Source organism: Geotrypetes seraphini, chromosome 9 (assembly GCF_902459505.1).
Source record: "Geotrypetes seraphini chromosome 9, aGeoSer1.1, whole genome shotgun sequence".
Classification (NCBI taxonomy): domain Eukaryota; kingdom Metazoa; phylum Chordata; class Amphibia; order Gymnophiona; family Dermophiidae; genus Geotrypetes; species Geotrypetes seraphini.
In genome coordinates, this window is record NC_047092.1 from 50,173,674 (window position 1) to 50,186,515 (window position 12,842).

General features: G+C 47.7%; 1 protein-coding gene across 1 annotated transcript in view; it reads right to left on the reverse strand.

Moving 5' to 3' along the window:
• CFTR (CF transmembrane conductance regulator) overlaps positions 1–12,842 on the reverse strand; it is a 411,238-nt gene that overhangs the window by 91,404 nt on the left and 306,992 nt on the right. Inside the window, exon 18 of the mRNA XM_033959147.1 lies at positions 7,436–7,515. Coding sequence (XP_033815038.1) covers positions 7,436–7,515 — 80 coding nt within the window. The remainder of the gene's footprint in view (positions 1–7,435; positions 7,516–12,842) is intronic.

Sequence of the window (12,842 nt, forward strand, 5' to 3'; positions counted from 1 at the left end):
CACGATGTAGGGGGCCGTACAAGCTTCCCCGGCTCGCCGGACCCTTCCCGTTCAAGGAGGTGTCCTCTCATCAGCGTTACGTTGCAGTGAAGCTCATGGCCTGGCCTCCCTGCCGTCCAAGCAAGGTGACGTGCCCCATTTCTTAACACTGCCCAGATGTATGCCTTTTAGACATATGCTGTGCTTACCTTCCACTACCCGTGACTAGCGAAACCTCGCTTAGCACGGGTTCCCCCCAAAGTGTCATGGCTGCAGCCCCGAACATATCAACCATGGTACTGATGAATATGTCTAAACCGATGTCGGAGAGGTGCACCCCGTCCGGTCGGTACAAGCCTGGACAGCCGTCCTCTAGCAAGTCATGTGACAAGGAAAGTCCGCGGATGGTAGGCATGAATTTGCGCTACTGCTGAGTGGGGATCTATCCCCTTTCCATACTAAGCATTAAGGTGGTATTTGGCAGCATTGTGGCCAAAGACTAACAGTCGTGTTGCATTCTCTTGACTAGCCGGACACTGTTTGTAGATGTGATATCGTTCCGTCCCAGGTGTAGTATGATAGTGTGAGGACGTCAGTGGGACCGTAGCGCCCATTGAATGGATGGCATGAGTTGATCCCATAGAATTCCCCTTGTCCCCATCCAGGTGACCACTGCTTCGGTCATCGGGAATCCGAGATTAGTACCCCCAGGACTCACCCGAGTTCTTCTCTGGGCCCAATGCACGAAGGAGTGGCCGCACGCGTTAGTAGCATCTCAATTACTGAGCCAGGGGTAGTCTTATGTATTTGCGGAATGCTGTAGACTTCCATCTGCCCGGGACTTTAATTTGATTGTCGGAGAGACCTTGGGTCGCGGCGGTGGTATCTGCTCCTATGCGAAAGGAGTGAGTGCGAAAATGTTTGTCTTGCATGCCTAATTGAGTCATTGAAACGGGTCAGCGGAGACCCGTTGTAATGTAGCAAGAGATGACCGGGTCCAATCGGCCTGAGGGACATCAACTGTAGAAAATTGCGTATCGGACCCGCGCGTAGCTCTGTAGATGAGTGTAATGATAGCCCGACTCTTCCGGCAAGTTGGTCGGTTTTATATCTAGGTATCTTGATCCGTATCGACTCTTCCGGCAAGTTGGTCGGTTTTATATCTAGGTATCGTGATCCGTAAGGAGTTCTCTATGAACTGCACGTTGTCTAGCAAGATGCCTCCTAATGCTCCCGAACGCTTGGAGTCTGGGACCAGTTCACTCACTCGCAGGGCGCCGTGAAAAGCCAGAGAATAGGCACAACGGAACAACAACACTTCCTATGCATCGCGGCATACTTTCGGTAATAGGATCAGGACTAAGTAGTCGAGGGAAATATGGAGGCGGCGGTCAGGGAGGGAGGCATGCTCGCGCTCCCATCCTCTCAATATCACCGGTACGAGGGAGTGAACTGTACAGTCCCTCCCTGCGCCGAGTAGATGGGGAGAGCGCGTTGAGGATCAGGTTCCAAACTTTGGGGGTCCAAAGCGCCATACTTCCTCTGGAATCGGCGTCGGGTGTTGGTCCGCTGCCGGGGCCAAAGCACGGACGTTGTCATCTTAAAACGAGATAAAGCATCAGCAATGGCATTTTGGGAGCCGGGTATATGCTGAGACTTGACTGTGATGTTGTAGCGTAAGCAGAGCAGCACAATGTGTCTTAGTAAGTTAATGGGTAGGGATTTGGCGGTTAGCCTATTAATGGATTTGACTACCGACGAGGTGTCAGACCGAAAACTATGGACTTATGTGTTAGAAATCTACCCCATAGATGTCGGGAGACCCTGATAGGAAACAACACGAGAAATGTAATGTTCTTGGTGATGCCTGAAGTAACCCAGAGATTATGCCACTTTGCTGCGGACCATGCCCCTTGAAAGTACCTACCGAATCCCTCGCTGCCTGCTGCATCGGTATAGAGCTGTAGGGCGTCGGCAGTTTCAGTGGACGATTGCCAGAAAACGCGTCCATTGAAAACGCGTCCATTGAAATGGGTCAGGACTGAGTCCCATATTCTAAGATCATCTCTGATAGTTTCAGAAATTCTAATATGATGGGGCTGTTCTAATACCGCTGTAGCGGGCTGTTCTAATACCGCTGTAGCTCTAGCTAGTCGTCTGGAAAATTTGCCATTTGCCTATGGTAATCACCCTGGTAGCAAACCCTAGTAAGCCCAACAGTTCTTGGAATTGTATGGATTTTTTTGTCTGCAGGTAGGCGTGAACTTGGTGAATCACGTCCAGCTCCATACCTAAGAATGTGAGGCCGGGCCTTCTGTTTTCTCCTGGGCTAATGGAATGCCAAAGTGGCTGGCGATTCTATGGAATGATGCCATTGAGTGTTCTTTGGCTATATTAAATACTAAAAGAATAACGGCAGTCAGTAACGGCAGACGAGGGTAGAAACCCGAAACTGGCCCTAGTATAAATACGGCCCCTTTTCAGGAAACAAGTGTAGGAAGCAATATAGGACGAAGGCTATAACAGCGCATTGCAGCATAGTAATAGTAATAGCGTATGGTGGCATCGAAGAGCATCTGATGACTTCCCAATAGCATATAATGGCATGTGATAGCAAATAATAGCCGTACAAAGCATAAAAGTAGTAAATAGCATATAATCGCCGTAATGAGTCAATAACAGCCTTAATGGCAAAGCATGTCAGAAAATTCCTGCTGGAGAGATCGCCTTGATAAGAACTCCTGCTGGAGAGATCGCTGTGCTGCAAAGTTAAAGGTATGGCATATAAAGCATAACTCCTGCTGGAGAGATCGCTGTGCTGCAAAGTTAAAGGTATGGCATATAAAGCATAACTCCTGCTGGAGAGATCGCTGTGCTGCAAAGTTAAAGGTATGGCATATAAAGCATAACTCCTGCTGGAGAGATCGCTGTGCTGCAAAGTTAAAGGTATGGCATATAAAGCATAACTCCTGCTGGAGAGATCGCTGTGATGCATAAAGCATAAAACTCCTGCTGGAGAGATCGCTGTGATGCAAAGTTAAAGGTATAGCATATAAAGCATAACTCCTGCTGGAGAGATCGCTGTGATGCATAAAGCATATAACTCCTGCTGGAGAGATCGCTGTGATGCAAAGTTAAAGGTATAGCATATAAAGCATAAAAGTCCTGCTGGAGAGATCGCTGTGATGCAAAGTTAACGGCATAGCATATAAAGCAAAAAAAAAACTCCTGCTGGAGAGATCGCTGTGATGCAAAGTTAACGGTACTCCTGCTGGAGAGATCGCTGTGATGCAAAGTTAACGGTATAGCATATAAAGCATAACTCCTGCTGGAGAGATCGCTGTGATGCATAAAGCATAAAACTCCTGCTGGAGAGATCGCTGTGATGCAAAGTTAAAGGTATAGCATATAAAGCATAAAACTCCTGCTGGAGAGATCGCTGTGATGCAAAGTTAACGGTATAGCATATAAAGCAAAAAACTCCTGCTGGAGAGATCGCTGTGATGCAAAGTTAACTGTACTCCTGCTGGAGAGATCGCTGTGATGCAAAGTTAACGGTACTCCTGCTGGAGAGATCGCTGTGATGCAAAGTTAACGGTATAGCATATAAAGCTTAACACTCCTGCTGAAGAGATCGCTGTGATGCCAAGTTAAAGGTATAGCATATAAAGCGCGTATAAGGCATCGAAATAGCATATAAAGCATCTCAATAGCATATAATAAATAGCATGTAAATAGCATATAATATGAAATAGCATCGTATATAGCGGCCTTAATAGCCTAGCATAGAAAGCATGTAGTGGCTATAATAGCAAGATATTTCCGGTAGATAGAGAGCGTCGGTCAAATCTTGATGGGGCTGAGCCGTAGAAGCCATTGCCGCTGGTGAGGCCGTAGAAGCCGCCGCTGTGAGAGCTGGAGCTGTTGTTGTGGCACATGTTGTCTTCGTCACGTGTTGTCTTCGTCTTCCGTTGACTGGTAGCCGCGGGCTTCTTCTGCATTGCTGGTTTTGAGCGTATAATAATACTACAAGAATAAAGGCCGTCAGTAACGGCGTACGAGGGTAGGAACTCGAAATCGGTCCTATTATAAATAAAGCCCTCTTTCAGGATCAAGCGTAAGAAGCAATATAAGACTAAGGCCATAAGAAACTCCAGCTGGAGCACAGCGCATTACCGCAAGTAATAGTAAAAGCATATGGTGGCATCTAAGAGCATATAATGACTTCCAAATCGCATATAATGGCATGTAAAATAATATTGAAAATAGCCTCGCATATAGCTGCACTTAATAGCATAGCACAAGATTTCATGTACATAGAGAGCATATCTTAGACGGGGCCACGTGGGTGGTCCACAATCGCCGTCAATAGCATAAAAAGGCAAATAGCATGAAATAGAAAATAATAGCCGTAATTAGCTTATCATGGCATAGCATAGCGGAAGCTCACGCTGGAGAATGAGCTGTGCTGGAAAGTTAAAGTCAATAGCATCTAATAGTGTATACTGGCCTCAGACTAAAGGCCTCTGAGCATTTAATAGCATATACTCATAGCACTGCAGATAATAGCATCGCCTTTAATAGCACTGCAGATAATAGCAGCGCCTTTAACCCTTTCGGGACCATAAGGATCGTAGGCCAATTTTTGTGGTTTTGACGACGTTTTTATGGTAAAAGGGGGTTTGCAGATGCCAAAATTGATTTATTTTTTTTTTTTTTTTTTGAAATATCATTATTATTATTGGACAGTGTGGCAAGTGAATCTTCTCGTCAATCTGGCAACGACGCTAACGAATGAATGTCGGAACCAGTTTGTTTACCTAAAGGCAGTATCATATGGAATCCGTACATATCAAATTTAGAACTGTAGACTATCCCAATCAAATTTATAGGATTTTAAAGTTATGGGACAAATATGTCCCTTGGTCCTGAAAGGGTTAATAGCAATAATAGGAATTAATATCCAGGGAGTTGATTTGCCTAAGGGTAGAGCCTTTTCTAAATTCTTATCTTAGTCGAGAGGCACAGCCTAGAGGGGCCACGTGGGTGGTCAACCCTCTCTCCCTCGGGCTCCATAGAGTTGTGGAAGCTCCAAGCAGGGACCGCCAGGAAGACAGCTGGCACCGCTCAATGCCCCCAAGTGGCCACAGTCCCGCTGGGCAAGGTGAGGGGGAAGGTGGAGCGACCCGTGCGAGCAAGCAGTGGACCTCCTCCTCCGGGTCAGATCGACCAATGGCTGCGCGGTGCAGCCCGCCGGATCAAGGTCCACTAGCCGCGTGTGGGGAGAAAAACCCGAAGGCAGGAAGCAGGGCGTTTTTTTTTTTTTTTTTTTTTTTTAACTCAGAGTGGAAGGGAAGGCGCGAAGCTCCCAGGCAGGCGGACCAGCGCGAATGCGCGAGGCGGCCCGCCCCCCCTCAGCGTGAATGTGTGGGGCGGCCTGCCCCACCTCACCAGGGCAGCGGCCCGCAATCCGCGCGCGAGGGAGGGGACGAAAAGAGAACGTCGGACAACCGCGAGGGCGACAGACCCCAGCCGGGCGACGCCCCCCCCTCTCCCCTCCCGCAGCCGTCGGACCGCGAACGGAAGGGCAGGCCATAGCACGGCGCAGCGGCTCGCAGGGTCGCAGACCTACATCGGGCCTGCATCGGCACCCATGGGCCTGCAGCCGCTAGGCCCGGGAGGCAGAACGAGGCCCACCGCCGCGTGGCCGCCGCAGGCAGAAGCCTCCCACCCGCCGACCTGGACGGCTGCAATATCTCTTTATATATGCTTTCCTTTCTTTCAAATATCTTTTTATATACTTTCCTTTCTTTCTTGCATGAGGATCGCAAACGAAGCAGGAGGGCGGCGGTGGAGCTTCACGGAGATAGGAATGCTGCCTCCTTCCCCGAGCTCTTGCCTCGCTGAAAAGGGGGCGGCCTCCCTCCCACACCTCTCTTATCTACCTCCCCCCCCCTTCCTCCCCCCCCCCTGGCTACTATTGGCAACGGCTTTCGGCCGATTTGCCATCGCTCCTCCCTATGGGGATCGGAGCTGATTCTAAATCGCAACCACCTCCCAAGCACATATTTTAATTATGGCATTCTACCTTCCAGGTACACCTTGATGATTTCACAATGAGGTCACCATTGTGTAGCTGCACACCTCCATTTACAATGAACTAGAAACCATGCTAAGGTCTGTATCTGTTTTTTTGTTTTTAACTTTTTACAAATGACAATCTATGCAATCTATATATTTTTCTCATGTGCTTTGTATTCTGACTGTATCGTTTTGAATAATGACCTCATTGGAGCACTCTTTAATGAGGAAAAAAAGGGTAGCTTTTTAGCAAGAAGCATAAAGCTGTGTTTTTCATGTGCTACAATTAGCAAATACCATTGCTGTTTGGCCAGAAAACTAGTAGGTTTTGCATGCAATATCTGTGTATTGATGCCCTGTTTATGTGGTGGCTTATTAAATGTACTTTGAACTTACTAAAGCAAAAATAAAATCTCTGAAAGCTATTTAGCAGATCACATTAAGGACGTCCAAAGCCCGCCTATACTCCATCCATAGAATTCACGTCTATCTAAAGCCCAAACCACACTGAAAAGTAGACCTGCTTTTCATTCATCTACAATTTCGGCATTACATGAACACACTATGGTGCCCAAATCTATGTAAATGAGTGAAGAGACGTCCTCACCAAAGCCTCTCCCATGCCACGCCCATGCCTAAATAGTTAGGCACAGTTTTTCCCGAAGGGTGCCCACAGAATTGTGGACATTTCTCGAAACTTGCATCTACAGCCTTAGGATGTCATTTGTTAATTATTGCTTGTTAAGACCCTTAAATCGCCCATTAACTACCTAGTTTGGACGCCTAAGTTCCATCTAACTTAGGCGCCCTTAGGCGTCCTTTATAGAATTTGGCCCTTAATGTACAACCATTGCTTAGTCTTGTACAGCTACCATGTAAATAGTTCTTCTGCAGAAGGGCCAAGTCTCATCAATAAATCAAAGATATAAAAATCATTTATTGGCCATTATCTCGCTTTTTCTCATTCCCCTATTGAGAAAATAATAGTAGAAGGGCAAGAGGTGTTATTCCTATTAGAGAAAAGAGCTTTAGGAAGGAGAGGTCAGAAATATTTCCCTGATGAGGATCAGAGGATTTTTTTTTTAATTATTTTTATTTTTTTTTTGGGGGGGGGGGGCAGCTCAACTTTATTTTCCTGATACTTCACTTCAGTTATGCAGTAGCAAAAAGAAGAGCTTCACATGCTGCTGTAAAAAGAATTAGCATATCAGTTAAATTTTCTGATTTGAAAATGAAGGTAAAATGTACAAAATGATGACTATCTTGAATCAGATATCAGGCACAGGAAAGCAGAATCTCCAAGCAGAAAACAAGGAATCATCTCTGTAAGGCATAGGTAACACTGACATTAAGAGTAATCCATAATTATACACACCTGTATGAAATCAAATATTGTAAGTGGTAATAGGTCATCTAGGATGGCAATATCTTTGGAGAATCTGTTAAGAATCTGACCTGGAGGTTTGAGAAAAGAAAAATAATCAAACAAAATGATAACATGAAAATGGAAAAAAAGATCATTCATATTACATAAAAATTAAACAAATCACAAATAATTTAAAATTACAAATTTGAAATTTTAATTCATTTTAGAAAGGGGTAGCTGTTAAAGTATAATAAAGATTGGGTTTTTACCTCAAGCTAATTGTTAACCCATTGTAATTCAGTATCACAGGCTAGTTGTAACCAGGATAGAATAATAATGATGCTTGTCATCAACATGGAGAATGCAAAAAGCTGGTAGTGTTTTGTGATCCCAGAAGCATCAGGCCACAAAACCTTGGTCCAATACTTCTGGCCATTTCTTAAAGAAACCAGCAGTAGTAATTCTGCCTCCTTGGTCCCCCTCAACTACAAACTCTCCAAGGAGCACAGAACGGGCTTCATGGTAACATAACAGTTAGCAATAAGACACATAACAATTAACAAGGAGCAGAAGACTAGGGGAGGGGGCTCATAATCGAAACAGAAATACATCTAAAAACCGGCCTAAATTGGCACTTGGATGATCAGTAAGACAAGTCATCCAAGTGCCGATAATCAAACCGGGTTTTAGATGTATCTAAAAATAACTTAGGCCTTTTCAGTGCTGCTGTACGCCCAGAGCAAGGGGCGTGTTAGGAGGAGTGGTGAGGGCGGGATTTGGGCGGGATGTGGGCTGACCTAGACTTAACTGAAAGTTTAACGAGGCTGCCTAAACTGAACTTATACATAGCAACTTAGGCAATTTAATACCAGGTCTAAGTGTCCAGAAAGCATCCAAAGTGAAAAGATAACCACTGTAGACAAAGTACAGACCCACACACATTCCCCCAGTGATCACTGATCCCTCCCCCACCATAAAAATCCACCAGAACATCAGCACCTAGCATTGGAAAGCCTAGTAGAGCTGCACAGAGGTGACTTAAGTAGTCTGGGGGTGGGCTAGTGAATCATAGAGAGGAGGCCCATAAGCCATTCTAACCACTGCATTCATGGTAAAACATGTGCACCCCCCAAAACCCCCAAACCCTACTGTACTGCCATATAGATGCCACCTGCAGCCATAAGAGCTACTGGAGTGGTAGACAAGTGGTAGGTTTTCGGGGGCTCACCATGACCTGCAAGGGAGTTGTGGTGAGATGTTTATGTGGCACCTTTTTTGTGAAGTTCACAGCAGTGCCCTATAAGGTGTCCCACTACTCTGTTGCCATGTCTGGGTGTCCAGTTCATCATTTTGCTGGTCCCTCCCACATTCAGAATGTCTTGTTCTAGGCATTTTTCACTTAGACAAATTTTTGGATGAGAATGGGGTATAAAAACAGATGACTTAGCGGTCTGGATGATCAAACGGCTGGTAGACGATTCTCGAAAATAAAAAATATTTTGACGTATTTTTCGAGAATGGACTTTAGACACTGCCTACTTTGGGTGACTAGCGACTTAGGCCCGAAATAGACTTAGATGTATTTTTTTTATCATGCCCCTCCACAGCAATAGGGTACTGTGAGATGCATCTAGTTCAATTGTTCTGGATTAGCAGACACTTAGAGCCTGAAGCATGCACAGGGAGACACATAAAGTCAGAAGCGTGCACAGGGAGAGAATCAGTGTGTGCAGAGGGAGAGAATAGGTTGAACATCTATTAAGAATACAGTGGTTTGGAAGTAACATTACATTAGAGAGAGATTTCTATTCCGCCATTAGTCTAAATGCTAGCTTGTCCTGAGGAGTCGGATGAAGAGGTGGGTTTTTATTGCTTTTCTAAAGCTCAAAAGTCCATTAAGGGATTTGCTGTTAGGAGATAGTTGATTCCAGTACTTTGGTAAGAAGTGAGAGTATGACCTTCGTCTGACACTTTCTAGTTGGAGGCTCCAACCAGTGGGTATTTGAAGACATGTTTCCTCCTGGGAGCAGAGGAGTCTGTTTGGGATATAAGGTGGAAGTTTGGCTGATATGTAGCTGGGCACCATGTTGTTTAAGGACCTGAACGCAAGTACCGTATTTTCACGTAGATAATGCGCACCCGTGTAAAACGCGCACACGGGTATAGCGCGCGAAAAACACAAATTTATGTACAGAAATTTTTATATACCGCGCATGCTGCCCGGCTCTCCCGTAGCCGCCCGACTCTCCCTTCGCCCGCCCCGACTCTCCTCTGGCCACCCCGACTCTCCTCTCCCCCTTGAAGTCCTGTCCCCACCTTGAAAACCTGAAGCCCCCCCGACATCCGATTCACCCCCCCCCCACAGGACCAATCGCACCCCCACCCCGAAGGACCGCTCGCACGTACTCCCACCCGCACCCGCACCCCCACAGCCTCCCGACCCCCCCCCCCATCATGTAGAAGCTCCTACCGGTGTCCTGCTGCTTCCTCTTGGCGGTCCCGACTCCCCGACACGATCGGGGTAAGAGGGAGCTCAAGCCCTCTTGCCCCAGCCAACCGCGGCACCCCCAACACGATCGGGGCAAGAGGGAGCTCAAGCCCTCTTGCCCCAGCCAACCGCGGCACCCCCAACACGATCGGTGCAAGAGGGAGCTCAAGCCCTCTTGCCCCGACTCTCCAACACGATCGGGGCAAAAGGGAGCCCAAGCCCTCTTGCCCCGCCGACTCCCCAACTCCCCAACAATATCGGGCCAGGAGGGAGGCCAAGTCCTCCTGGTCCTGGCGACCCCCCCCCCCGCTAGTTGTTCGGGCCAGGAGGGAGCCCAAACCCTCCTGGCCACGGCGACCCCCTACCCCCGCCCTGCACTACATTACGGGCAGGAGGGATCCCAGGCCCTCCTGCCCTCGATGCAAACCCCCCTCCCCCCAACGACCGCCCCCCCAAGACCCTCCGACCGCCCTCCCAGCCGACCCGCGACCCCCCTGACCGACCCCTACGACACCCCCACCCCCCTTCCCCGTACCTTTGCGTAGTTGGCCAGACAGACGGGAGCCAAACCCGCCTGTGCGGCAGGCAGCCAACGACGGAATGAGGCCGGATTGGCCCATCCGTCCCAAAGCTCCACCTACTGGTGGGGCCTAAGGCGCCTAGGCCAATCAGAATAGGCCCGGGAGCCTTAGGTCCCTCCTGGGGGTGGGGCCTTGGGCACATGATCGGGTTGGGCCCATGTGCCTCAGGCCCCGTCCCCAGGTGGGACTTAAGGCTCCCGGGCCTATTCTGATAGGCCCAAGTGCCTTAGGCCCCACCAGTAGGCGGAGCTTTGGGACGGATGGGCCAATCCGGCCTTATTCCGTCGTTGGCTGCCTGCTGGACAGGCGAGTTTGACTCCCATCTGTCTGGCCAACTACACAAAGGTACGGGGAAGGGGGGTGGGGGTGTTGTGGGGGTCGGCCAGGGGGGTCGCGGGTCGGCTGGGGGGGGCAATCGGAGGTTCTTGGGGGGGCGGTCGTTGGGGGGAGGGGGGTTTGCATCAAGGGCAGGAGGGCCTGGGATCCCTCCTGCCCATAATGTAGTACGGGGTGGGGGTAGGGGGTCGCCGTGGCCAGGAGGGTTTGGGCTCCCTCCTGGCCTGAACAACTAATGGGGGGGGGGGGTCGCCAGGGCCAGGAGGACTTGGGCTCCCTCCTGGCCCGATATTGTCAGGGAGTTGGGGAGTCGGCGGGGCAAGAGGGCTTGGGCTCCCTTTTGCCCCGATCGTGTCGGGGAGTTGGGGGGGCAAGAGGGCTTGAGCTCCCTCTTGCCCCGATCGTGTCGGGGGTGCTGCGGTTGTCTGGGGCAAGAGGGCTTGAGCTCCCTCTTGCCCCGATCGTGTCGGGTGTCGGGACTGCCAAGAGGAAGCAGCAGGACACCGGTAGGAGCTTTTACATGATGGGGGGGGGGGGGTCGGGAGGCTGTGGGGGTGCGAGCGGTCCTTCAGGGTGGGGGGGCAGGTGGGAGTGCGTGTGAGCGGTCCTTCGGGGTGGGGGTGCGTGCGAGCGGTCCTTCGGGGTGGGGGTGCGAGCGGTCCTGCGGGGAGGGTGAATCGGACGTCGGGGGGGGAACTATGTAAAAAAAATTTTGTACAACGCGCTCACGCGTATACCGCACAAGGTTATGCACGGTTTGTAAAAACACGTATAACGCGCGCGTTATATGTGTGAAAATACGGTACTAAGCCTTTGAAGATGCAGTGTTTGGCTTTGAGGCCTTCACCGAATATATAGGATAGGTGGTTGAAGACCTAAGTGTATGGATGAATAGAAATTTTCTCAAACTCAATAAAATGAAGACTAAGGTCCTCTGGTTTGGAAACTATAACTTCTTGTCTTATACAAAATTGGTGCAAGTAACCAGAGAAAAACTCAAAATCGAGAAAACATCAAAGGTGTTAGATGTAGTTATCGATTTTACCTTAGCTGACCAGATCAACTCTCTGGTTAGGAAATTTTTATTCAGAGTGAGGCAATTGAGAGCAATCAGATCTGTTCTGAGTCAGGCCAACTTCAGGACAATTGTACAAGCGATCATGCGCCCTTGCTTAGACTACTGCAATTCCCTGTACTGTGGTATCACCTGCTGCCCAACCTAGTCACCTTCAAACTCAAAATCTTCATCATTTTACATGTTCATGATCTTTATCTTGTTTATGTTCAGTTCTTTATTTTGCCAAATTCTTTATTCATTTTTCCATCTTACATCAAGAACACAATATTACATCATTTAAACCTTTTAAACATCACTTGTATTTCTTCTAACATCATTTTAAAAACATAAATTTATACCCTCCCCACTCACCCTTCCCACAAATATTTTATTCAAAAATATCTTATATTATATTCTTAACTATTGATCATACCTTTAATATAACTTTATACCCTCCCCCTCCCCCTATGTATAAGAGTACTTTCAGTGGATAATGGTGTCTAATCATTGCAATAATTTGTAAATGGCCCCCAAATCTTTTTAAAATTGTTATAATTCCCTCTTTGTATGGCAATTGTTCTTTCCATTTTGTAAATGTGGCACAACAAATTCCACCAGAAGGTATAGTTAAGTATGCTGTAATTTTTCCAATTACTGGTAATATGTTGTATGGCAACTCCTGTCATGATCAATAAAAGTTTATTATTACTTGATGAAATTTGACTTTTTGTTTTCATTGACATTTCGAACATTATTGTATCATATGATAATGCTACATGGTTTTCTAATAAACAATTGAGTCCAAATTGATTTCCAAAATGCCATGATACAGGGACAATAGAATATTAAATGATCTAAAGTCCCTGCTTCCAGATTACAGTGCCAGCATCTATTAGACTTATGTTTATGTTCAGTTCTAATCTCATGTTATGACTTTTGGCTTTGACTTTTTTC